Genomic DNA, 27,835 nt, shown 5'->3' with positions numbered 1-27,835 from the left:
CCTCACCTCCTTTCAAAGCAGCTGCGTTACCCGAGCAGAAATGTCTGCTCGGGCAACGCAGCTGCATGTAGTGAGTCACTGAACGATGTAGCCACTCGCAGGGTCAACGCATGATAATGCGCGCCCTGGCTCTGCTTGTTTTCATAGTTCAGTCGTAAAAGTGAGGACGTCTAAAAAGGCCATCTTATCTTCTCGGGCGATGCGGTTTCATTCGCGGAGCTAGCGAGGACAGCTGCTACCCGTTATCTTAAACGGCGGCGGTAGAGATTGTGCGAGCTGCGTGGTCGAGAGCACCGCTCGGTGTTGTCTCGCGCTCCCCCTATCAGTGTCTTGCTCCAGCACAAAAAAGAAAAAGGGAAACAGCGAGACCTTTCTTGCGGGAGACAGTATAGCTACTTGTCCGGAATCACCGCGAGACAGTGCAGGGGATCAGAATGGAGGCAAAGATAGCCAAGGCAAGTACGCCCGTTTTCTGATGTAGTAAAGCCACGACCTTTGCGATATTCATTCATTTCAGCCTATGCAGCGCCTTGGCATTTTAATGTGAAGTTACGGAGCAGCTCCTTTTTTTAGCATTCCTGACTTGAACAGAAATGAAAAAAAGCGCAATATAGTGGATACGTTCATAGGCTTAAGATTCTCCTTGTAAAACTTCTTTTTCATCTTTTGGAATGTCATTGTGAGACTGTTCCTTTATTACATTCACAAAAACGATAAGCAAGAGCTCAGTCGCTTTTATTGCTACAGCGGAGAATGTTTTCGGACAATGGTGCACTAAATAGCTTCAAATAGTCTAGTAATCGCTGCGCGAAATTGCTAAAAAGAGCGCTTGCCTTTCGTGCAATGCTTGTACGTTACTAAAGAGTGATTACGTCGCAACATGCGGGCGAGAGGCGTAGTCTGGACATCTTGCCGACCAGTGATCACTGTACGCAGCTGTATTATATCCTCGCGTGTCTGACCAAACCCCTCATAGGGGTATCATAACAAATATTACTTCGAGATCACTGTTACAAAAAAGAGGGGTTTAAAATTTCGCATTCATGCATCTTATTAAACTATGTGCCTTATTAACCACAAGTGTCAAAGGCGCGGCGCGCTCATCATTCGCTAAAGATTACCCTTTCCGCCAAACATGTCTTCCTGCCAAACAATATGCTCCAAGTAGTTTATCATTTACGACATCTGCTGGGCGTATGGCTTACGGTACATGGCTTATACTAAACTATGGCACAAAGTTATGTGTAGTAATAAATCTTGAATTTGGAAGGCAAACAGCTTCACTGAAAAAATTGAAAGGGTATATTTTTTCTTCGAATTTTGACACCTCCAGCGTTAAGTTACTTCATTTGATTATTTCTTTTGCTACACAAGAAACTTTCATAATTGGCGATACGCTTTACTGTAGGTAGTTGTCCATACTGATTTGCACGTGTGAATCAATTCTCTCTTTTTTTGCAGAGCAATGCACACATTTAGGTTCAGTAGGCTATATATATACACTTCTGATCAAGCATGTTTTAGTGTTTCCTCAAAAAAGATATTCCACTATATTCTATTCTGAATGTATTTCACGTTTCCTGATAAGCTTAGGCTAATGAGTGCTGCTTTTAAATCACTGTGTCCGTAAGCATCCACAACGTTCGACTATCGGCCCAAATTTTCTGCGAGACTGCTGTATTGTCTCAAAATAAAATGTGCTATGAAAAAAATTACCCTACACGTTTCTGATTATCTAATGCCGGTCGACTTGCATGATACTTCCGTGGGAGGAGAAGAAGACTCAGGCCGTGCCAAAAACCGTCGTTTTTTAGATAGAAGCTACTTAACTTTAACTTTATTTTCTTTTCCTTTCAGATAAAAAACTACAGTGGTCTTTGCGTTGCGCCATTTACGCCATTCGACGGCAAAGGGTAATAAGTTGCAGCAGCAACTTTCCTCCTCTTTATGAAAACACTCGACTGGGATGGCAATTAGGCGCAAATATACCAGTGAAGTAAAGCCTCTACCACTGTTATTTCACTGCATGTACGCGTTATCTAGAAGGTGCGATATGTTGTGTCCTCTGATTCCTTATCGCGCTGCACCTCAGTTGGCGGGGACGCGGAACCAACTCGGGAGCCCTGTCGAGATACCGTGCCCCAACCGAAAGTTCAGCTGCTCCTAAAGCAATCGGAGTAGTCACGTGTTCTATAGGCGTCCGATCTCGCTCGTCATCCGAGCTAGGAAGTGAGATCACTGTTGGATGATTCTGGCTAAGGCATGGGCAGCTCTGTAAACCGGGCGATTCAATTTCGAGTAATAAATATTGCCGAGCGAAATATGACACCAGGCGATGACCAGTAGAATGCATTATTATTTTTGTGCGTGTGATGCTTTGCAAGTTCTACGTTATTCGCACGGAGTGTCTTGCATCTTTTATGTAGCTGCTCAACTCTGTGATACATTTAATATTAAATCTGTCCTAATAAATACATATCTAAGTGACCATCTTCAGCTAGAGCTGCCCCTTGTGCCATGCAAATGCCTTTAAATTTGTAATTTTTCTCATGAATCATGAGTGCCCATAGCTGGATAATATGAAGCTAGCCGAAACGTTATACTCCATATGCAGCGTAAGCAAACTTAGGTTTCATGGTTGCCTTAAATCCAGGTACTAGTTGGTACATGAAGACCATCTCAGCAAATAAGTTATGTTAGACGGGCTACACAAAGAGAAATGATAATTATTTCTCCCAGCTGCGCAGCTAAGGCTGAATATTGAACCTATTAGTGAATGCAGTAAGGAGGTATGTTTGTGCTGAAAAATTAAAGCTACCAGTGTTAACGCACAGTTCCACTTGACATGATTCTTTTAGAATGTCTGTGTTCCTAGATATTCGTGAAGGCTGAACTTGTCGGCTAGTTGGCTGATCATATCGAAGGGGAAACAGCCTAAAGACCAGGACAGAAAAGGCACACATACAACCACACGTAGTGCTGACTGGCAACTCTGAATGGCAAGTTGGCAAGTTGAGTGGCAGTTGCCGCTGACTGTGAAGTTGCCAGTCAGCGCTACATGTGGTTGTATGTGTGCCTTCTTTCCTGGTATTTGCGCTGTTTCTCCTACGGGATATTCGGCTGTAAAGTTGAAGGGGCGTTTGAATCATTATGTATGCTAAACATGGAGGACTGCGAAAACGTTTCTGCCTTACTTTAGGCGGTTGTTGCGTGTGTGCTTCGTCTGACAACTAGACGAAGGCATCGACAAAGGCGTTCATTGTTGCCTTTATGTTGGATGAGTGTATACGTGTGCTTTAAAAACGATGTGTAATCTAACAAAATGTAACAGGGCGTAATTATATCACCTGAAGATCACAATCTCCTTCAAAAATGAGAATTGAATGGAGTTTAAATATGGTCGATGTTCATTTCATGTAGCGAGAGTGTGGTTGTTCCATGCCTTCTCGTCCGTTGATTGATTGGCTCGTATACATGTCCACTAAACGTAGTGCAGCTGGAAATTTGGAATAGCAATTACCCTACCGGTTCATCTATTTCACAATGCGGAATTATGCTGCCAAATAAGCTATGGAAGTATGAGGCATGACACCTCCTTACGAACTACGATAATAAAAACGCTATGGGTCGTCTCTGACTCGAACAGGCATTAGCACTGTTACCGCCTTTTTATGTAGGTGAAATGCAAGACACCCGTGAACTTAGGTATAGGTGCACATTAAAGAGCACGGGGTGTTAAATAATAATGTGGAGTGCCCCGAGACGGCGCACCTCATAAATGAATAGTGGTATTTGCACTTAATATCCCATAGAGTTAGCGCCAGACGAGCGATGCAAGGGCAACTGCTGGAAGCAATATGATTGCAAATTGGGCTGCAATTGAAAGAACGCACATGTCCCTTCTCTTATCATCGCAATAACATAAGGCGATTGAGGCATGTTCTTAGTACCTGTAGGTTAACTATTGCGTCTCTTTGTACATTACTAGTCAATATTAAAGGAAACTTCAACACGTCTTTTTTTTTGCAACTACTTCACTGATTATTATACTTACCTCAAAATGTTTGTTTTGGTGTATGCTTTCAGGAATATAAACATCAATCTCATCGATGAATACGTGAGCCTCCTGCAGAAGCAAAGTGTAACTGGAGCATTCGGTAAAAACTTCGTCTGTGAATAGATATCAGGCGCTGAATTATAATTATAATTATTGTTTCAAGTTACAATAATATCTGCTTGTTTTTCTGGCGCAGTTAACGGGTCTACCGGTGAAGGACTTTCCCTAACCGTTGCTGAAAGGAAGAAACTGGCCGAAAGATGGGTTGAAGCCTCCAGAGGGAAGTATGCGACTTTCTTACTCTATGAAGTGAATATTGCAAAGAAATAGCATCATTCTAGAGTATTGCAACTGCGTTACAAAAAACATGTATGGTGCCTCAGACAAAAATTAGGTTCAGACGCAGTCTTTCCGGTGTACGCAAAACAGTAGTTTACAGGACCATGCACGCTTCGAGTTAACATTGGAGTAAGATTAAGCTGCCTGCGTTTATTTAGTAGCTCGTTTATTGCGCAAGGCAAGTATCATGCATGTATCAGTTGTAACATAGCATGTGGGAATCAAAAGGCCAGAAATTAAGCTTGTGTACTCGTTCAGTTAAACTGTGTGGTGTGGAAATTGTGTACGTGTGTGCGCGATACTGCTTGAAATTAGACACAACATTTTATTAAAAAGTGAAATTATAACGTTTGAACTGCACTTGCAGCATATCTTACTGTAATTGGGGAAACTATTTACGACGCTACGATGCTACCACATTCTTCTTGTATCAAGCGAACCCTTACGCGATCGTTTTAACTCATATTGCGCACGTGTCGACGTCAATGCAAGCAAACAAGCAAATTGTTTCATGAAAGTGGTTTTATTTGCAGATTGGACCTGGTTATCGTGCATGTGACGGCAGCATCCATCGTGGACACGCAAGAGCTCGTAAGTGACTTCCTGTCGAGAGGCGTGTTAAATATTCTTATTGAGATACATCCTAAGTTACCTGTTTAAATGCGTGCCCATTATCGTCAGTGCCGCTTTTTATCCAACAAGATGGACTGCATCTCTGTGAGAAAGTTGGTTTTATGGTAGAAACAGTAGCGAGTGCGTGAGCTACAGTGCTAATTAGTTTAACATAAAAGCTCATTCCTTAAGCTCTGGGTGAATCTGCTTACCATCAGCATATAAAGCATAATTTTGAAGCAACAAACGCAGCTTCTTGGATTGTTCATTGGAGGAAGGAACAAGGAGCGTGAATGTAGGGAAAGACAAAATAAACTGTTTACTTTGATTTTGTGAGCATTTGAAGTACTCTTCAGGAATTCACCTTATAAAAACACATTCTCGCAGGCAACACATGCCGAAAGCCTCAACGTGGACGCTATTTCCATACTACCACCATTCTACTTCCGAAGTCCGTCCATAGGTAAGTCTGGTTGCTTCGCCCGAGTCAGTCAGAATAACCAGGTGCAACCGTGTTCGTTTACATCAACTGCACTCTGGCAGGAACTGTGTCTAGGAAAAAGCTTGTTGCAATAGTTTCCGGAAAACGGAAGGATCTGTGTGGAGATCCACAACAGCAACGGGACGCAGTCGATAGGATATGAAAAAAAGCATTGTAAGAAAATATCCATACTTTTGTCGAACGAATACTTACCGTTCCAACCTTAACAACGGTGCATGTGGAGTGGAGTGTTCCACAGCTAGATCATACACTTTTCTTCAGCAAGGGATGTGATGCCTGGATGTAAAAACTGACAGGGCCCTCATGCATTCACCTACGACGGCTCGAAGACGAGAGCCCTCTTCTTCCTTTTCTTCTCAGTCGCTGGGTAGATTATTGTCCCGCCCCCCGAAAGCTTTCTGCACCTAACGTGTTTTTGCATTGCCTCCGTGATCGGCCCACCTTTGACCGAGCGACGACCTCAAGTGATGGCGTCATATGGTGTCGCCACGTTGGATGACGTCATAGTGCCGTTATGATGGCGTCACAAATTTGGGCTTTCTATGATGTCGTGATGTAGTCATATGGTGACAACACCGCGTTATTATGGTTTTTTTCCGCATCACTTGTGTAGACGCCGTCGCCGCACGAGAGTGTTCGACGCCGACATTCCATTTTCGCTTTTCATGAGGCATCTAAGCCTATCGTCATAATATCAGAAATCGCTGAACCTATGGTGCCTCATACAGCCAGCTTAGTTTTAAGACTGCAGCATGGGTTCCATGGATCGAACGCTTTCAGTAGCCAGTGTAAAAGCCGTTCTCTAATTTCTCTATATCTCATTCACTGCAAATCATTTTACGCAGTTTTTTATTGTATAAATGTCGCCTACACGCCACCGCAATTTCTTAGGTTATCCGAATAGGGCAGTTGTGTACCGGTTTCCAACCGACAGAGCGACGAGGGGCTTCTGTTTTGAGAAAGTTTCGGGCCGACGTATTTCATAGCTGTATATGCAGAGGGATATCAATTTAGCAGCCAGGAATTGTGGAAGCAAATAAGCAGAAAAGGCCTTTTTAGGTGCTAATAGACTTGCAAAGACAGCATCTTGGACGTCAGAATGTGTAACATACAAGCAATTAGAAAAAGTGTATCGAAGCTTGGCAGATGGTACGCTCTTGTGACACAGAAAGGCGAAGAAAGCCTTGTTGCACTAATGTAAGGCAAGATGAGCCTCAACGAGCGCTAGTTATGTTCGGCATTCAGGTGGACACTTTCAACGCCTTATGCGAGACCCTCACGTGCTTTGCATGTATTTACGCATTCCGCTTGTTGCTCCTGCAGTTGCTCCTACAGACACAGCAGCACGCGTGAGCCGACGCGCGCTTCTTCCGCAGTACCTGCGCGCCCATTCGCGGCGAGAGGCAAGACGTGCACGCTCCATTGCTCGCCTACCCGCCGCCGAGAAGTGCCACCTGCAAGATGCAACGGCACAACCACTGCGCCTAGTTTGTAGTACCCGCCCTCTTTTAAGTGCAACCACAGCTGCTGCTCTGCAGAGCAAAGCCGACAGCGGGCGTCGTCCGCTCTCGCATACGTTTTCTGCACTCGCTGGCAGCTGTTTCCGCACGCATCCGCGGAGGGATTTTTTTTTTTGCCGCGGCGCGTTTCGAGTCCAGGTCACCGGAACCCTGAGGGGAGTTCCGGTGGCAAAAACACCTAAGCTTTCCACCTTGATAAACATGGAATCAAGCCTACAGCTACCTATTGATTCCTGAATACGTTATAAGTGCAATGAATAAAAATTGAAAATATTGAACAAATTATGCCAACTGCTGGTGGCTTAATGCATTTTTAAATCTATTCAATCCTGCTATTTACGAGAACTGGGATTTGGACAAGTTGGCTGGTGTTCATCTTGAAAACAGCGCAACAGCATGAGGACCAAGAAAGAAACAACGGGACAGCAGCTGACTCGCAACAAAGCTATTCACACACAGTCAAGCGCGGAGCATAGGGCAAACTGGACCACGTTGCATATTGCAATTTACACAATTCATAGTTGTTTTGAACAGTAATGTAAACACTATCTAAATGCGACCAAGATGGCTTTTCGTACACATACACTGGACGGAATTGAAGTTTAAAAGCCTCTATATGGCGGCCTGAGGGCTTCATTTCACAAGGTCGTTATAAAAGGAATGCTATACCGTGTAACGGACTCGCCATCATTGGGAAAGTATTGGAAAAAGCATGTACTAATATCAATGCGCAAGTTGATTCTCCTATTGAATCATATAGTTTCACTTAACTACTCTCTCTCTCTCTCTTTCGATACGATCGACCTAGGATACAACTAACCTAAGACGAAAATACGTTTTCCTTATGCTGTATTACAGATTTCGTCTTCCTTTACAGACCATCTGATACGGTACGTCGAAGAAGTCTCTAAAGCCGCCCCAAGCACGCCGATCATCTACTACCATATTCCAGCATTCACATGCGTCAATGGTAAGATCCCCAGTCATCGCAATAGTGATTTCTTACTAGCCTACTGTGCATGAAGTAGCTATGCTAATACTTGAATAAGCGATTTCGTCGGCTCAGTAATGGCTCAGGAGGCACGTGAAAAAGCCTAACGTGAGCGAGATAAGCATACAACGCGTCCAGTTTGTGCATATTGGCCTTCTCCGTGCCCCTTCTAGCTCTGACCTTCAAAAAAAAATTCAATAAATGTATAGTATGGTGGTCACCAATAAGTTATACTTAATAATAGTAATTCCGGCGGTTTTACTTGCAAAAACCGCGCTATCATTATGAGGAGCACCGTAGTGGGGGCTCCGGAAAAATGTCGACCACCTTAGGTTCTTTAACGTGTACCTAAATCTAAGCACACCGGTGTCCTTTGTGTTTCGCCCCATCGAAATGCGCGCGCCGTCGCCGAGAATCGAATCCACCACCTCGATCTTAGTTATTCATAGCTCTTGACTAGTTTAGTGACTCGGAGTATCCCAAGACTTCGTCTTCGGAAGGATCCTAAAGAACAGAATGCGCCTGGGATATATTTATTTAAAATTTATTTTGAAGACTATTTTCATTCCTTCACGCAAACTGCGGCATATTTGCATATTAAGTTTCCACCCAAACTGCCATTCCTGCACCAGATAATTGACCTGCACCCCAACTCTGGTGTTAGCGTAAATCTCAACGTGCCCTCCTATTCTGGTGCGTTGTACGAATAAGCGGGAGGCTGAGAAGTACCATAGTCTAAAATAATGTAGGTGGTGCCCAACATTGGCGGGGTCACCACAATTGGTCGCATTGAAGTTGAATTTATTAATGATTAAGCGGGCAGTTCACTTCGAGTAACCATCTTACAACTCAATATAAGATTAGTAGTTCTGTATACACTTTCGTAGGCAACGTGGTTATCGAGTCCTTCCTTATCGTTAACTAATTAATAATTGAGATCTAGCGCTTCACAGATATTTTGATACAAAGTGCAGGTAACGCGTTAGCTTGATATTAGTCTTTGCCAGCTAACCAAATGCCTGCTGAAGGCAAACATCTCGTTCCTGAGTTTTCTAGAAGTTGGCAAGGAAGCTAAACATGTGATTTTGATTTGGCCTCCCGTATATGAAACCGCTCGACAATTCATACCTAGACCCTGCAAAGGGTTTTGCGTTGCCCTAATGTTGATTATGCGCGCTCATTATGAACTGAAACATAAAGATCGTTCGTTGGTTGTGCTTATCTCATCGCAGAGCTCAAATTCATTCTCAAGGATACATTGATATTTTGACGCCACGAATGAATTATTTTTTCAGTGCGGATGACGGAATTCCTGCCAGCGGCCAAGCGACGGGTGCCTGCCTTGTGTGGAGCTAAGTACTCATGCGGCGAACTAAGCGATTTGGCTGGGTTCTTGCGCGAAGATAAGGCTGACATCAAGATATTCTTCGGATTCGAAGAGGTATGTTATGGAACGAGAATCCTAGTGGCTGCACGACGTCCTTATTCATGAGAACAGCCGTGCCAGAAACGCTTAAAGGGCACTTAAGAGTCGTAAGAAATCACCTGCCTTCTTGAAGCAAAATATTCGTGCTCACATTTACGTCGACCAGATAGCGGATTGAGGCACCCACATGATTTTAAATGCGAAGCATTTCTTAGCGAACCTCAGGTACTTTTGCCGTTTCTATCTATCTATCTATCTATCTATCTATCTATCTATCTATCTATCTATCTATCTATCTATCTATCTATCTATCTATCTATCTACTAGCCGCCTACGTCTGGGGGCTCTCCCGGTCGCCTCGATAACTTCTAATATACCAAAATTGGCATAGCAGGGGGTCAGTGTATGGTGATCACGATTCACTGGTCATTCCGTGAATAACACAAAATACCTGTCGCGTACGTCATGAAACCCTTTCTCTCAGTTACGTGTGGTACATACCCGCATACCAGAGTTTATGTTATGCGGGTATGTGCCACAGGTGATACAAAGTCTCAACCAACACAGTAAACGCGAACACACACATGGACACGCAAGAAAAGTGATAATGAGAATAATTGTTGGGGCTTCAATTTTGACGATCTGGTATTCTTTAACGTGCACCGAGATCGCACAGTATACGGGCATCTAGCCTTTTGCATCCATCGAAATGCGACCGCTGCGGCCGGGATCGATCCCGCGACCTTCGGGTCAGCAGCGGAGCACCGTAACCGCTATACCACCGTGGCGGACACAAGGAAAGTGAGGAAGCTGAAGACAGAACACCCCTGGAGGACGCTCAACTAGCCTGCACTCGTTCACGTGGTCCGCAACGTGGACCACGTCGATTACGAAAAAACAGGGGTCAATGCTTCCTACAATAAATCTGCCGAGAGAACCCGGCATCTCCTCATTACCGGTGACTCGAACATTGATTTATGAAGACCCAACAACACCTGGTCTTTATACTGCGTGAAAGACGGCTTGAATGTGGACAGGGCATCAAAGGACCTCGCTGCCACGTCCACGACAGGAGGCATCATAGATCATTTCATCGTAAGAGGAATCCAGGATTTCCACCGGCTGTGCTATACCTCGCACTTCACTACAATTAGACCCCTCGTAGCCGCGATCATCAACGGATTCGATAACAAGTCCTGTCCAGCTGCTCGTTCTCACTGATCACGGTGATGATTACCTTGTTCAAGAACTCTCAAGAACCCCTTCTACACGTACACACGGGTTCGTGAAACGTGCCTGCGTTCCCGTCATAACAGATGAGTAAAAGCATAACAACTGTAACGCAATTGCAACAACTGCAACTGTGACTGTGACGTACGTGCAGTGCGCCTGCGTGTGCCACTCGGCTGTGTGTATATCCAGGGGAACTTTTCTGAATGAAGCTTAGTTGAAAGTAACGCCTGTCCTGTGCATTTGTGTTTCTTCTTTGTGCTGTTCAGATTCGCGCCATCCAGTATTGAAGAATATACGCACTACATATCAGCTTACCACGTCTGGTGATGGTAACACCCATGTTGATGTTGGCATCGTTACGCAACTATTTAATACATATGCGACTCTTCAGCATATGAGTGTGCTTATACCCCTTCCGCATTTCTCTAGCGGCTTCCGTAAACTTTCGCTCAACAAGAACAATTATGCCAGAGTCACCATCCCGCGCATGCTTCGCATAACATCGATTCCCACGGTATGTGGGATATGCCGGATTTTTTTGTCAAGTTTTCGGCACGCGTTAAAAAACTCTTTATTGCTATGATGATTACCAAGCTTGTAATATTGCGGTGTGTGTACGCCTCAGTCGTACAGTGGTTACGATGCTCTGCTGCTGACCCGAAAGTGACGGGTTTGATCCCGGCCGCGGAAGTCGCAATTCTATGGAGGGGAAGTCGCCCGTCTACTGCGCGATGTCCGTACACGTTAAAGAACACCAGACTCTTGAATTTTCCGGGGCCTTCATATACGGCGTACCTCATAACAGCGTCATGGTTTCGGCGCGCAATTCACCAGGTATTAACGCTATAGCGTGAAAGATCTCGTTTCGCAGAAATTCTGGCGTCGGCGTCATTGCTTGTGAGGAAAAAATCATCGTCTTGTCCGTGACCGAAAAATCGAGAAAGATTCAAATAAAATAAATAGTGAAAATCTTAGGTTCGAGTCAAAATCGAACCCGAGCCGTCTACGTGCCAAGCAGGTGTTCTACCACAGAGCGACGCTATTGCTTGAAAACGCTGCGAAAAAAAGAAAACGCTATCAGAATGTCATGTAGTGGAAGGAGTCTCCTTAAAGCATGTAATATTGCGTGGCAGAAGCGTAGAATCGCTCCAGGCGTCAAAACGTGTCAATTGTGCCGCGAGTGGGGTGTTTTAAAGGCCCACCCATTACAAGGCGCCGATTCATGTTTGACCATCATAAACTGCAAAAGCATCAACAACGAGAGTGGCTACGTAAATTCGCGTGATGCCTTACGGACGCGTAGTGGGCCGTTCGCTGATTCGCAAAAGGAATAATTATGGCGTAGTGGGCACTTAACAACTATACTTGCAGTAGGTATTCTGTGATAGTCTGGAACGGTCAATGTTATGCGCACAGTCGTTCGTTTCCTTACGGCACGGTTGAGGCATGCACCGAGAAGTGAAGGCACGCTAGCAGTTGAGAAGGCATGTGCACGGGGCCCGATTAAGCTATCGAGTTCTACTCTTCAGGGCGAAGTTCAAGCCACTAATAACGGTAATCAGCATAAACACTAGACAAAATACGAGCGAGAGGACAAGGAAGCAGGCGTCCTTCAAGCGTCCTTGAAGTTCTTATTAATATCGCGGTGTATAGAACGCTCAGAAGAAGACGCGATGTCACATTATGCAGAAGATTAGATTTAACGATCCCCATAATAACACTGGTCATTTAATCGTATGTCACGCCTAAAATCGGTAGTGTAATTGCACATACAGCACCATGCACTGCAGCGCTTTTAGTGTTGCTTAGATAAAACAGATATAGATAATGCGCACCTCTTTACTAATAGTGTGATAGCGTTGGCCGATTTGCTTTATCAGCGACTTGTAACGGCGAGACACGGCCAGATCGGTGATAGTACGCGCAGGCGCTCAGCACGTTACAACATAAGGTTTGTTTTCTACGCTACGCAAATAAGGCGTGCATCTCCTTATTTGCTTTATCTGCCACAGTCATTACACAAATTCTTACATTTCCACTAAGTGGCGATAAATATTCATGGCGCTCGACTTTAATGATTTCAAATGCTCATGTTCGTGCTGATGCGATATATATGGCCTCATGAATAAAAAAAAAATAAGACAGCTTCGCAGTAGTGCTGCAGAGGCTGAAGGAAGAGCGGTGCTAGCTGCCTTCCTTGTTTTTTATGCATTTTGAGCTATCTAGCCTAACAATGTATTTTTTACCATTTATTGGCTGTTGATCGACTATAGGTTAGCTATAGATTTTCTATCGATTAGCGATTGCAGTGTGTTGGACATACATTTTGAGCATGGTGAGCTCAACCAAGCATTTTCTATAACTTGTCGTTTATTTATCGATTAGCGATTAGCTGCCGATTGGCCATTCAAGGTATTTGTCATGCCTTTTGGGCTAGGCTAATGTCAACCAAGAATTTTCTAGACTTTATTAGGTTTTGTTCGATTATCGATAAGTTACTTATTGACTATCGATTGGCTATCGTTTGACCATTACAATTATTTGCCATGCATTTTGCAACTCATCATTTTCTAGAATTTGTTGGTTATTGATCAATTATTGATTATCTATTGACTTGATCTCGACTGGCTATCACATGTCGAGCTAGAATTAGCCAGACTTGAGGAATCCTGACTTCGACTATCTAGGGAAGTGGTTCTCAGCGATGGATGTTTCGGAGACCCCTTGTGGACCGGTAGTCGTGACAGGGGACACCTTGCAGCGAGACAAAGGGGGAGTGGGGAATCTGATAAATTAAAGCACCGTACAGCGTGCGATGATGGTTTTTATTTTTACTTGGCAAAGAACGATCAAACTAAAATGCAATGCCAATCCGATCTCAACAGCTTGCAGATAAGTTGTACGATGTGCAATCACATGGAACCTGTTTCTAGCTGTGTTTACTATTCAAGTGTGAAAGCCTGGAAAAAGCACGTGATTTATATGTCGTATGAAACTGCAACAAAAGCTTCACAGTCATCTCACGGAGAAGGGCAAACAATGTTATGCGGTGAAGCGTACCAAAAAAATTGTCATGGGCCGCTGTCACGGGGCGTAGTATGGCTCTAAAAAAACGCATTTTTTTCCCCCGAGCACAGGTTTTCCGGACCCCAAAAACAAGCTTTCGGGGGTCCCCCTAGGGTCCGTGGTCTCCCATTTGAGAGCCACTGATCTAGAATATGTAAAGCCATGCCGAGTTTTGCGACCGCCGCCCGGACCATCGCTGATCTTAAATAGCTCCTCACAAACTTAAAGAAAAACGCTTACATTAGATTCCCCTTGTAAATTAAGCTTGTCCCAACCATGTGCGCACGCCATATTCAGTATTCCTGCTTGTTGCCATGATAAAGCAGAAACACAGCGTACGATCGATTCCCAAGAGATCTGCAAATGGTTCAACAAATTTCATGTGGCAACTTGAGTCCTGACAAACGATAATAATAATACGGAACAAAGGCTGTTAACCACAGTTTCTGACTTCAGTGTTACGATGAGCTTAATACATGCTTTAGTGAAAGCTCCTCGTGAGTGCGTGCGATAACCTGAGTGAAACGGCAATAGATAGCAGCGAACGGTGTTACGTAAAACAGCAACATATTACACTATACACGCTTACCTAGCGTATCTGAAGCACCCTTAAGCTCTCATTTTTCTATTTACTGCTCTAATGTTGAATTATAAACGCCATGAAAAGTGTAATACAGTTTGATTTTTAAAGGCATGACGCAATGTGTTTCTCGTACGTTTAATTCTTGTGTAAATTTGCATCTGAGATATGTATCCGCTCGTGCGGCATAACAGCAGCAGCGCATATGGCAAAACAAGAATGGTCAATTATCACATATTAAAACATATCTATAACGAACACATCAGTATAACCAAAATACTTCTCATGGAGGTTCTCATGGAGCTCCTCGCAATGCTTGCAGTGTACCCTACAAAGAGAGAGAAATAAACGTTTATTTGTGAAACAGTATTCCGAGCGATGCTCGGTATCACACGTAAAAAAGATTTCCTTACACTGGTCACTTCACTGCTTCTGCGTGCTACTTTAACATAAAAACTTCCATACAGGTATCTAAAACAACTATCTCGTGACATAAAGATGTCGCCCGTTTGATAACAGTTCACTGAACTGCAAAAAGAAAAGAAAAGATGCGTTGGTGTAACTAGTTCGACTACAAAGTAACTGTAAAACGATGTCGTTCGAAAACAGCCATTAGAGTGCGATTTTAATTTACAGATGTGAAGTAAAATATAGAATGGGATTCGGAGCCAATGGGTACGCCAGTGTTAGTGCTTAAACGAGCAGTAGCCGCATGGGCATGAAGATACTTTGTTCCTGGAAGGATTGGCATGCAAATTTATTATTTGCTGTTTCCGATAATCCTGAGTCTCTCTCGGCAAAACTTTTTCGGTTGCGAATCGATAATTTGTGGTCAACTGATTAACGCGCTTGGTCACATACGACGTGACGTTGCTTTTTCACCGCAGATGCTGCTTGCCGCTCTAGCTTTGGGCGTGACGGCGGCCATCGGAGGGACGTTCACTTACCAGGGACATCTCGCAAAGAAAATCATCGATTTGTACGAGAAGGGTGATATGCATAACGCACGCCGTCACCAGGTGAGAGTAATGGTTCTGTCGTGGCTTAAGAGCCTAGCACGCCAAAAACGTGTGATCTATCGTCATAACACTGGCGTTTCGTGCAATCACTATCTGCTGAAACCAACAGCTAAGTAAGCTAATCAATGCATATGTGATATTATTTGTATTTTTCACCTGTATTATTGTAATTATGTCATAAATGGAAAGCAATTAAAGTAGATGACAAATCCACTGGCCGCTGGTACGGCCCGAGCCTACAAGCTTTGCATAACCAATTGAGCTACAGTAGCGGCGGTTGCTTTCCCATCCTCTTCATCGGGTATTTATGTTTCTGTAATCCTGGAAGTGTTAGCCAGCGCCGCTCACAGCCATGGCGGCGGGTGTGGAACACAAATTTTTCGCCAGTTCGCGTCACCGAGCACGTGATCTTATTACGAGCTCGAAGCTCGCCAATGAACCCTCGCAGACTACAAAAGGCGCCAAGTCTGCCGGAGAGAGACCTTCCATATGAATAAAATAAACAGGCTGATTTTTCAAGCTTATTTCTTTATTCAGTTTAATTCCTTTCTATTTATGTCATGATTACAATACTGTGGTCAAAACCTACAAATAACGTCCCCTATACCTTTCTTAGCTTAACTGTCTGTTCGTTTCATTAGGTTATGTCTATAGCAAAGAAACGAGCCTTCGATTAATCCTCCCTGTTTCGTGCTCTCACTGTTGTTGTTGTTGTTTTTTCCCTGTTTAACTTAGAGAAAAGTGCATCCTTACACATGTTTTTAAAACTGAGTTTCGTATGTCGCCGGGTAATGTGTATTTCACGTAATCCTTCTTATTTTCTCGTTTTACTTGCGCTAATTTTTGAACACTCCAAATCACGCAACGTTTTCGTCTCTTTCTTATGGGGAGGAAGGCGCCTACGCGTCACGTGAGAGGGCTATATTCGATACTAATGAAATGTCATCACCGTGTTGGGAATCAGACATAAATAAATAAGACAATGAAGCAGTGACCCGTTACGCATGCTTCACCTTATGCGACTCTGCTGCAGCGCTTAACGATTTCACGGAGTGGAAAAAAAAAGCAGGGTGGGTGACATTGTGTGTTATGTTATCTTCTTTTTTTTTAATTCGTAAGCGCGGAATCTCGGCAACGTAGCGCTTGTGCTTTTGACAGGAAAGCGCGAAACAACTCCTGCGGTCGAAAGCTCGCAGGCGGTTGGCACATATTGCGTCTGACGTAACAATTAGACCAAAACCAAGCATTAGAAAAGGAGCTTTAATTAAGTAAAGTGCGCGGGGGGGGGGCTAATTGGCACGACATTAGAACGGTAAGGAACTGCGCGGTTGACGGAACACAAGAAGTAGTACACAGGACGAGCGCACCGTCCTGGGTACTCGTCCAATGTACGCTCGTCCTGTGTGCTATTTCTTTTTGTGTTCCGTGAACCGCGCAGTTCGTTACCGTTCTAGAGATTTAATTAATGTAGTTTCAGTTTTGCAAACTGAAATTGAAATAAACATATTGTCACGTGGTCGTGACGTCGACGAAGGCACGTCCGAGATGAAACTCTTTATTAGGCCGAACTTGTGGCCGGGAAAATGAAACTCCAGCTTCAGCAATAAACTGATAGCGGCGAACAGAGCGTCGACCGTCGATCAACTGACAAGCGGTCAAGTGCGTCGGCTTTTATAGAGGCGATATCGAACTTTCCAGCGATATCACTGGTGGCGGCGTTATCGCTCGATAATGCTGGAGCATTCGCGTGCGGCGCGAAATCTTAACAAAACGATCTACTACAATCGAGAAGCTTCTCGAACACTGCTTCGCAGACAGCCTCGAGCGTTGATAACCCTCTTTGCTGGTAAAACCCAAAAACATCAAAATAAAATAAGTGGGCGTGGCATTGCCCCCCTCTGAAAAAGCATCGCCCCGATGCTCGTGAAAGAACAAAGAGAAAAAAAAACAAGTGCATAGATAAATAAATTACAATAACAAAGGAAAAGTAGATTCCCCACGTTCGCTAACGCGCAAAAAACGGCTTAAGGCGCACGACATGGACGACTTCAGGTCGCGCGCGGCGTCGCTGGGAGTTCGTAATACCGTCCGGGATGACCTCGTAGTCAAGAGCGCCGAGACGTCGAAGAACCTTCTATGGCCCGAAGTATCGCCGAAGGAGTTTTTCGCCAAGCCCACGTCGGCGTATCGGCGTCCAGACCCAAACACGGTCGCCGGGCTGGTATTCCACGAAACGTCGTCGAAGATTGTAGCGACGGCTGTCGGTGTACTGCTGGGTCTTGATGCGCAGGCGGACGAGCTGTCGAGCTTCTTCGGCACGTTGTAAGTAAGCGGCGGAGTCACGGTTTTCTTCGTCGGTGACGTTCGGCAGCATGGCATCGAGCGTCATCGCCGCGCTCCTTCCGTAGACCAACTTGTACGGCGTCATCTGCGTTGTTTCTTGGACGGCCGTTTTGTAGGCGAAGGTCACGTACGGAAGGACGGCGTCCCACGTCTTGTGCTCAACGTCGACGTACATGGCCAGCATGTCGGCGATGGTCTTAATTAGACGTTCGGTTAGGCCATTGGTCTGTGGGTGGTAGGCGGTGGTGCGGCGGTGCCTCGTCTCGCTGTATTTGAAGATCGCCTGAGTTAGGTCAGCAGTAAAGGCGGTACCTCTGTCTGTGATGAGGACCTCTGGGGCGCCATGACGCAAGACGATGTTCTCCACGAAGAACTTGGCTACCTCGGCGGCACTGCCTTTGGGCAAGGCCTTTGTCTCGGCGTAGCGGGTGAGGTAGTCAGTTGCTACGACGATCCACTTGTTGCCGGAAGTCGACGTCGGGAACGGCCCCAGTAGGTCCATCCCGATTTGCTGGAACGGCCGGTGAGGTGGTTCGATTGGCTGCAGAAATCCCGCTGGCCTAGTCGGCAGTGTCTTGCGTCGCTGACAGTCTCGGCAAGTCTTAACGTAGTGGGCGACGTCGGCAGCAAGGCGTGGCCAGTAGTATTTTTCCTGTATTCTGGCGAGCGTGCGGGAAACACCGAGGTGTCCAGCCGTCGGGTCGTCGTGTAGGGCCTGGAGGACTTCTGGTCGCAATGATGAGGGCACGACGAGAAGGTAGTCGGTTCGAAGGGGCGACAAGTTCTTCTTCAGGAGAACGCCGTTCCGTAAGAAAAACGACGGCAGTCATCGCTTGAACATCTGCGGAACAACAGCGGTCTTGCACTCGAGGTACTCAATAAGGCCCCCCAGTTCCGCGTCGGCCCGTTGCCTTTCGGCGAAGTCGTCGGCACTTATAGTTCCGAGGAAGCAGTCATCGTCGTCGTCTTGCGGCGGCGCGTCGACAGGGGCACGAGACCGGCAGTCGGCGTCAGAGTGTTTTCGTCCGGACTTGTACACGACGGTAATATCCAATTCTTGAAGCCTCAGACTCCATCGTGCGAGACGACCTGAAGGGTCCTTCAAGTTAGCTAGCCAACATAAGGCGTGATGGTCACTGACAACATTGAAGGGCCTGCCATAGAGGTAGGGGCGAAACTTTGACGTAGCCCAGAGGATGGCAACACATTCCTTTTCTGTTGTGGAATAGTTTGCTTCTGCCTTGGATAGTGACCGGCTAGCATAACTGATAGCCCTTTCAAGCCCGTCAGTCTTTTGCACAAGGACGGCACCGAGTCCTACGCTGCTTGCGTCGGTGTGTATTTCCGTATCGGCGCAATCGTCGAAATGCGCAAGTATGGGTGGCGTCTGCAGGCGTCGTTTAAGTTCTTGAAAGGCTTGCACTTGCGCCGTTTCCCACCTGAATTCCACGTTATTCTTTGTGTGAAGCGTCAGTGGTTCGGCGATACGTGAAACGTTTTTGACGAAGCGTCTGTAATAGGCGCATAGGCCGAGAAATCGGCGCATGGCCTTCTTGTCGGTGGGTGGCGCGAAGTCGGCGATGGCAGCTGTTTTCCGCGGGTCTGGGCTCACTCCAGACTTGCTGAGCACATGACCCAGAAACAAGAGCTCGTCGTACGCGAATAGGCACTTTTCTGGCTTCAGGGTCAGTCAAGAGGCCTTGATTGCTTGAAGTACTGCCTCAAGCCGCCGGAGATGCTCTTCGAAGGTCGAGGAAAACACGACGACGTCGTCCAAATACACAAGGCACGTCTGCCACTTCAATCCGGCCAGTACAGTACAGGCTGGAACGTCGCAGGTGCCGAGCAAAGAGCGAAAGGCATGACCTTGAACTCAAACAGGCCGTCGGGTGTTATAAAGGCAGTCATTTCTCGGTCTCTCTCGTCGACTTCGATTTGCCAGTAGCCGGTCTTGAGGTCCTTCGATGAAAAGTGCGTCGCGTTGTGAAGTCGATCCAGGGTGTCGTCTATTCGTGGGAGGGGGTACACGTCCTTCTTCGTGATTTTGTTCAGGCGCCGATAATCAACGCAGAAGCGCAGTGTCCCGTCCTTCTTCTTCACTAACACCACGGGTGACGCCCACGGACTCTTGGACGGCTGGATGATGTTGTCGCGTAGCATCTCGTCGACTGGTTTCTTTATCGCGTCGTGCTCTCGAGTAGAAACTCTGTAGGGGCTCTGACGGAGTGGTCGAGAATTTTCTTCTGTTATAATGCGGTGCTTCGCAAGAGGCGTTTGTTGGAACCGCGATGACGACGAGAAACAGTCCTTGTATTGCAGGAGCAGGGTTTTGAGCTGGTCTTGCTTGGCCTTCGGAAGGCTCGGGTGGACGTCAAAATCCGGTTCGGGACCTCTATTCGTCGAAGCAGGTGCGGCAGCACCGAAGAGGGCGAAAGCATCGCTGGCGGCTACACATTCGTCGATGTAGGCGACTGTCGTACCAAAGTTGACGTGCCTATATTCGTGGCTGAAGTTTGTCAGCACTACCTTTGCTTTACCGTCGCGCAGCTCGGCTATACCTCGTGCGACGCAAATTTGACGGTTCAGGAGTAGGTCCTGATCGCCCTCGATGACACCTTCAAGGTTCGCAGGTTTTTCGGTGCCGACGGAAATAATGACGCTGGAGCGCGGCGGAATGGTCACCTGCTCTTCTATCACATTCAATACATGGTTGCCTGGCATCGCGTGGGGCGGGAGCGCTTTGTCTGAGGTCAGTGTTATCGACTCAGACCTCAGGTCGATGACAGCGCCGTGGTCACTTAGCAAGTCCATTCCAAGTATCACATCCCTGGAGCAGTTTTGTAGGATTACAAAGCTCGCAGGATAAGTGCGGGTATTGATACTGACTCGCGCCGTGCAGATACCAATCGGCGTTATCAGATCGCCTCCAGCGGTCCGGATCTCGGGGCCTTCCCAAGCAGTCCTAACTTTCTTCAACTGTGCTGCGAACGGCCCACTGTTGACGGAATAGTCGGCTCCAGTATCGACGAGAGCGGTGACGTTGTCGCCGTCGATCAGAACGTCGAGGTCGCTAGTCCGCCGTCTTGCGTTGCGGTTACGTCGCGGCGTCGGGTCACGGCTACGTCGGTTTGCACCGCTGCTTCCGCGTTGCGTCGTCAGGTCTGCTTCCGGTCGCAACGTTTGGTCTTCAGGACGTCGTTCGGCGTGTGGCGGGGGCTCGGAACTTCGTCGCGGCGTCGTCGTCGACGGCGGAAGATCTTCAGCATTTCGTCGTTCAGCAACCGCACCTCCATCGGTTGCTGCCCTTAGTTTTCCGGATACGGGCTAGGTGACCGGCCCCGGTTTGGGCCAGTGTACTTCCGGCGGTGCGATGACATGTAACGGCCGGGCGACGGCAAGCGGGGGGGTCGTCGTTCTTGCCACTGTGTTCCGGTGAGGTAGTCGTCGATGTCGCGAGGCCGTTCGCCTGGCTGCGGGCGCGGCGCTTTGACGGCGAATCCGCGTAGCCCCATCTGACGGTACTGGCAGCGGCGGTACGTGTGGCCGGCCTCCCCGCAGTGGTAGCAGAGCGGGCGGTTGTCAGGGGTACGCCAAACGTCGGCGGGCGGTATGGTGTCGGTGGTGGTGGCGGCGGTGCCTGGCGGCGGAACTGCTGCGGAGGCGCGGCGTCTTGACGCGGGCGAGGAGGCGGGGGGGGGCGTTGCGTCGGGCTGCAGCAGCATAACTCATGGCTTCCGGCTGAGCCTGCGGTGCTTCGGGAATTCCAAGCGATTGCCGGACTTCCTCGCGGACAGCGTCGGTGATTGAATCCACTTGATGCTGCGGCGGGGGTAAAAGCTTTCGCAGTTCCTCCCGCACGATCACTCGAATCGTTTCACGGAGGTCGTCGGAGCAGAATGATTGAACTTCTGCGTAAGCTGGCGTCGAGCGGCGATTGAATTGTAGGGTGCGCATCTCCAGCGTCTTTTCCATCGTCGTCGCTTCGGAGATAAATTCCTGGACATACTCGGTGGGTTCCGCATCAGACCCGCGAACAGCTCCTGCTTTACTCCTCGCATGAGGAAGCGAACTTTCTTGTCTTCCGGCATTTCGGGGTCGGCGTGGCGGAAGAGTCTGGTCATCTCTTCTGTGAAGAGCACCACGTTTTCGTTTGGCAGCTGCGAACGGGTTTCAAGCAGCGCTTCGGCCCTCTCCTTGCGGATGACGCTCGTGAACGTAGAGAGGAATCTGGTGCGAAATGTGTCCCATGTTGGCAAGGTTCGCTCTTTATTTTCGAACCAGGTGCGAGCGGCATCTTGCAAGGCGAAGTAGACATGCCGTAGCTTGTCTTCGCTGGTCCAGGCATTGAAAACGGCAACTCGGTCGTAGGCTTCCAGCCAGCTTTCCGGGTCTTCGAATGACGATCCGCGGAATGTTGGTGGCTCCTTGGGCGTCCGGAGAAGGATCGGTACGGGCGGCACAGCGTCTGTCATCGTTGGCGCAGTCGTAGTTCTGGCCTTTGTGTTCCGAGTGTTGTCGGGTAGAGGCCCGTACTCCGGTGCTAGGCCTTGTTGCCTACGGCTAGCTCGCTGGTCGTGGTTGGCGTCGATGTCTTCTCCGCGCTGGGGGCTGGGTTAACGGCTTGACGGGGGCGTCCGGATCATGAAGGAACAGCACCTCCACCAGATGTCACGTGGTCGTGACGTCGACGAAGGCAGCAGTCAGCACGTCCGAGATGAAACTCTTTATTAGGCCGAACTTGTGGCCGGGAAAATGAAACACCAGCTACAGCAATAAACTGGTAGCGGCGAACAGAGCGTCGACCGTCGATCAACTGACAAGCGGTCAAGTGTGTCGGCTTTTATACAGGCGCTATCGAACTTTCCAGCAATATCACTGGTGGCGGCGTTATCGCTCGATAATGCTGGAACATTCGCCTGCGGCGCGAAATCTGAACAAAACGATCTACCACAATCGAGAAGCTTCTCGAACACTGCTTCGCAGACAGCCTCGAGCGTTGATAACCGTCTTTGCTGGTCAAACCCAAAAACATCAAAATAAAATAAGAAGTGGGCGTGGCAATATATTTGCTCGCTACAATTAACTATACTAAGTGTAGTCGAATATGCGGACGTGCTGTGACTGCAATTGGTATAAGGGAAACGAGACTCAATTGTCTACGCATGCTCAGATCGCATTTTCGGAGCAGGTAGTGCGAGAAAGCGCAATGTTAATGCCGCTTGTGATAGGCGCCGCATATTGAGCAAGAAAGCCTTTCATGTTAATGCTTCTTAATTGTTGTCAAAAGTGGTAATATCGACAAACTTATTTTGACATCTTCGAATTGCATGTTCTATGCACAATACTTGTCGTAAAATGTCAGTTGCTCAGACCTATTATTTTACAGCGAAAGCTGTTATGAAATCATTTCACCGGCCGTTTTTGGCGCCGTAGTTGTCCGCCGCCGCCGCCGCCGCCGGTGTCCGTAACCACTATCGCTTGAAATAAGAAAAAAAAACGAAATAAGAAAAGAAATTCCAGGATGGAACGAGGATCGAACCAGGGCCCTCTGCGTGGGAGCCCAGTATTCGACCTCCGAGCCATGCCGGTGCTTGAAACTGCCTTGCAAAAAGACCCTATGCAGTCTTCATGTCGGGAAGGAACCACATTAACATATGTAATGTAGCGTGGTAGAAGAGTAAAATAACAACCAACTGTCACACAATGCGAATTCTGTAACCAGGCGTCACACAATGCGAATTGCGCAACGAGTGAGTTGTTGAATGCTTCCAACCCACTACAAAGGGGTCTGCCATAATTCTTCATCGTCATTAGCCACAGCATCGACAAAGTGCACATAATGCCTTACAGGTGTTTAGCAGATACCACGGTTCTGCGCAGAATGACGAAAAATTGCGTAGTGGCTGCTTCCTTCGTTCACAAAAATTACGTTTTATAGCGTAATGGGTTCCGCGCAAGTGCACTTCTATTGGTTGCCAAAGAAGCACTTAAGGCTCCCATGATCCATTTCCTCAGGGTCTCCGTAATGTTAACTCCCTTTCTCTATCTCTTTCACACGTTAGCGTATGTTATAAAGTGTGGTGGGAGAATGCAATAACGACCTGGCGTCACACAATGCGAAGTACGTAACTTGTGGGTCATTTAAAGCTTCCGACCGCTTACAAAAGGCTCAGTCATAATTCTTCATCGTCATCAGTCGTCGCATCAAGAAACTGCACATAATGCCTTAAAGATGGTACCTCGCTTCTCCGCAGAATGACGAGTAATGTCGTGGTGGGTGCTTCCAACTTCACAAAAATTATCGTTTGTAGCGTAGTGGGTACGTGTGCTAGTGTAGTTGTATTAGTACCCACAAGAGAGTTTATAACGGGCTCTAGAAATGCCGCTCTTCGAGCTTTCGCTGTGACTGTGCTGCGGTTTCCGAGCAGGCCTGGCGTTTTTTTTTTCGTGAATCGTGAAGCCGTTTATGACAACTAATAGCACGGGCGGTTCCGTGCTGTAGCAATGACACAAAAGAAAAGCGGCAGCTCATTTTGTAGAGAGCAGTCGATCATGCGGATGTTAGTTGAATAAAAAAACTTGGTCTGTGTGCTTTCACAACATTTGCTCATCTTCTACACATGTGTCACTCGTGTATTAACAATACCTGCATGTCCTAGTTGCTAATATTGAGCGCATATTTACGTCTAACTGTTTGCGGCTGACTAGAATCTGACGTAACGTTGCGCTCACTGTAAACTTGCCTTGCGCACCATAGTTAACTTCAAGAAATATGAATAATAATGTGTCGGCTGGTGTTTACTCTTCCACATAGAATACTCCGTATGAATGCGGCTTTGTTAGTTAAGGTATTTTGTTAAAGCAAGTATGCGATACTTAATTTTAACTAACAGAATGTGAGTCGAAGACGTCATTTATAAAACCCTATTGAGATAGCTAGTGACGGTGGGTCTTTAGAAATCGCTTAGGATAGTATTTATTTGAGTATCATTCACAATATATGTGAAATGTTCGGATATCTTGGCCCTCGTTTAGTTGCTCATTATCGCGTTTTGTTGTTTTTCAGGACAAGCTGAAGCATGGTATCGATACCCTCTGCAAGTACGGTACGTTATGCGATTTATTGAAGTGTAAAAGCTGCGGACTGCACCGGATGCTTACGTAATTAGGAAGTGAAATACATTTTATCACGAGTAGAAATTGCACATGACTGTGAGCGCCAACAACACTTCGCGGACCCAACACTCCCTTTCTGTACTTGCCCTCGTAATTATCTACAGTCATATGTAATTGTGGTCCTTTGCATGGGGAAAAAAAGGGAGCAAGAGAGAACAACGGCTGGGAGTGCGACCGAGATTGAGCACTCAGCGCTTGAGGAAGTGAATAAGCGAATAAATATGGCTGGCTCTTCCATAATCGAGAGTTGATGTAAGCATGAAAGGACTAGCTGCAAAGCCGATTGGTTAGAGATAAAAATGGGCATAGCGCCATGTTCTCAAGATCACACCACACGAGAGCGCATCTTACTGCACACTGGTCCGTATGGATACCCTAGTTCCACGTTTTTGTGTGGGATCAATCTTGAACTTCGTCTACGGTATGCGGCGACAGCGCGACGCAAGTCTGAAAAGTCACCTCATGCAAGTTTTATCTCGGCTATATAGTTGCCCAGTTTCCCGTGGTGCTTAAAGTAAATTAAAGTAAAGTCATCTACAGCCTGTTCAATCGATGTCCGTGCGCAAAGCAGCCTTTGATAATTCGTTCAACTTACATTTCAGGGCACTAAAAGCGCCGCGCATTAGGCGGCACTCACGTAGTATATTTTAAAAAATCCGCGCACTTTAAAGAAATGCCGGAAAGAAATTAAGCACGGTAGTTATCTTACCAAACATTGAAAAATTCGATGTTTCTGAACAGGTGCAACAACTTTTGTATTGAAGATTTTTCTCTAGAATTGCTATTTAAAAAGTTCACCAAGGAATTTTGTTAATTGCCGAGCTTTTGCTGACTGGAAAAAATTATTCTGACGTGCTCTATATGCCTCAGAAGAATACTGCGCTAATTGGAGACGCGTAGCGAGTGTGCTTAATTTTTTAATGCTTGGTGCTTTTTGTCTTAAACACTAAGTATAAACTCACAATGCTACTATCAAGGCTGTATCACTAACCTCTTGATGCAGCAACTGGTATTAAGAACCAATGTTACCATTGTTTGAGCGGCTCATCAAATTTGTTACTCAATCCTACACAGCGTCAAACGCGTCTATTATGCCTTCAGGTTTCTCAGTTGCTGCACTGAAAGCAGCCGCCAACAAGGTCAGCGGACTCAACTTCGGCGACACTCGGATTCCCGTGTGCCCACTGCCTGACGACAAAGCGGAGAAGCTTGCTGAAGAGATCCGAGCATTGGATATACTCATGTGATCCTGCTGCTCCAGTGCGCACGGTCAGCTTTAACTAAATGAATGGCGCCTTTGGAGCGAAAGTTGAGAATGAAACTATTCAGACGCCACACAGACCTTCGGCTCAAAGAATTCAAAAAATAAAATTCATTTTTATGATCAGTCTGTTATCTTTAGAAGCAGGGCCACAGTAGACACTCTCTTCAATAAAGCGCGAAAGCGGTGACGAAATGTAGCAACACAGACGACGAACGCAAGCAGTGATTTGTGCCTTTTCTTTTTAAATTAGAACACACATGTCTGTGTAAAGAAAAGCTGTGGGTAGTCAAGGCTTCGTCTTCTCAGTTCTCTTGTTGCCGTTTTGAACACTGGCCAAAGCTAAGACCCGACTGAATGATAAGCGTGGACTGCTATAAGCATGTTACATAAGGGACATAAAATCACTAATCGTGGAGCCCTTAAAAGCACCTGCGCTCAAACAAGCAACCACAGTTGTAAAAAGTTATAGGCGTCCTTGATGGTCGCTTAGGGGACGTTACGGCGCTAGCCGGGGTAAGTTTGTGTGAGATAAAGACACTTTAAGCAATTTGCTGTGTTGTATTTTTCTTCGGGTTACACCGCTACTGAAAATTCCTACATATACAGGACCCATACATATGATGTTATTGCATAGAGGTCGTATAGGGGATACGGCTTTATAGGTGATACAGGTTTATAGGTGATACAGGTTTATTGGTGATATAGGTTGTATAGGTGATATAGGTCGTATAGGTGATACAGGTAGGTTGATTATATGGGTGTTACAGGTGATATGGGTAACATGGGCCGAATCAGCGATTTGGGTCACAAATGACGTGCAGCAAATGAACATATTGATAAAGACATGCCAGTTTATGAAGCGTGTAATAAAAGCAAATGTATACAGCAATTCAAGCTGTAATGATATCTCACAGCAGTCTAATTATAAGAATGTAAGAATTCACTGTTGCACTCACATATATACTTGAAGAAAAACGATAGGGCAAGAATATTTGGTAACTGATTATTTATTTAAATCTTTAAGCATCTCCGCAATAAAACGGTTCATCTTTTTCAAACGTTCAGCTCCCGGCACTTCGTTGGGCTTCTCGGCCACATACTTGTTGAAGGCATCTGTGGAATAATGAGCAGGAACGTGAAGGAATTTTAAGCACTCATAAGTTCACATGTATGGTAAAATGGAACTATTGACCAGCTATTGACTGTGTGTACCTTGTTTCCATTGAAACAGTTTAGGGGAGTGTATATTCAACCCTTGTTCGGTTCAGTCAAAAGCACCTGGTATGCAAGCGCGTTACGCAATTGTCAAAAATGGTGGCTGAGTTCCTCCGCGTTTAGGATCCTAGGTTACTTGCGACATTTCTTGAAAACTAGCCACTTAAATATTGTGTTTTAGAAGCGGTACCCAATTATATACCTTAAATGCTATTAGTGTATTTTTTAAGCATTTATAAGACTGATCATTCGGATTTACTGTGCCAAATATGAAAGAAATTCTGCATGCCGCCTTCAAGACATTGCCCTAGTGAGAATGTTTCCTTGTGTGCGCTGACGTTTCAATTGTTCAATCCTACGAACAAGGTAAAAACTGGGAGAGAAGTCGCAAATTAGTACACGGGCACACTATTCACATGAATGGCACCATACACGCACATGCACAGTGATGCACATGCTGTGATTTCTTCATTGTGTAAGCTGCAGCGGACC

At 46.3% G+C, this 27,835-nt stretch overlaps 1 protein-coding gene across 1 annotated transcript; it reads left to right on the top strand.

Annotated features, from left to right (window-relative positions):
* Positions 1–214: 214 nt before the first annotated feature.
* On the top strand, positions 215–26,218 carry LOC119386767 (N-acetylneuraminate lyase). The gene is made up of 11 exons (XM_037654041.2): positions 215–455; positions 1,858–1,913; positions 4,087–4,157; positions 4,254–4,341; positions 4,930–4,987; positions 5,396–5,471; positions 7,908–8,000; positions 9,317–9,462; positions 15,214–15,345; positions 24,755–24,794; positions 25,966–26,218. The coding sequence occupies exons 1-11, from the start codon at positions 435–437 to the stop codon at positions 26,109–26,111; spliced, it is 927 nt and encodes a 308-aa protein (XP_037509969.1). The 5' UTR covers positions 215–434; the 3' UTR covers positions 26,112–26,218.
* Positions 26,219–27,835: the final 1,617 nt, after the last annotated feature.

This window comes from Rhipicephalus sanguineus, chromosome 3 (assembly GCF_013339695.2).
Source record: "Rhipicephalus sanguineus isolate Rsan-2018 chromosome 3, BIME_Rsan_1.4, whole genome shotgun sequence".
Classification (NCBI taxonomy): Eukaryota; Metazoa; Arthropoda; class Arachnida; order Ixodida; family Ixodidae; genus Rhipicephalus; species Rhipicephalus sanguineus.
This window is presented reverse-complemented; position numbering and strand designations above follow the sequence as displayed.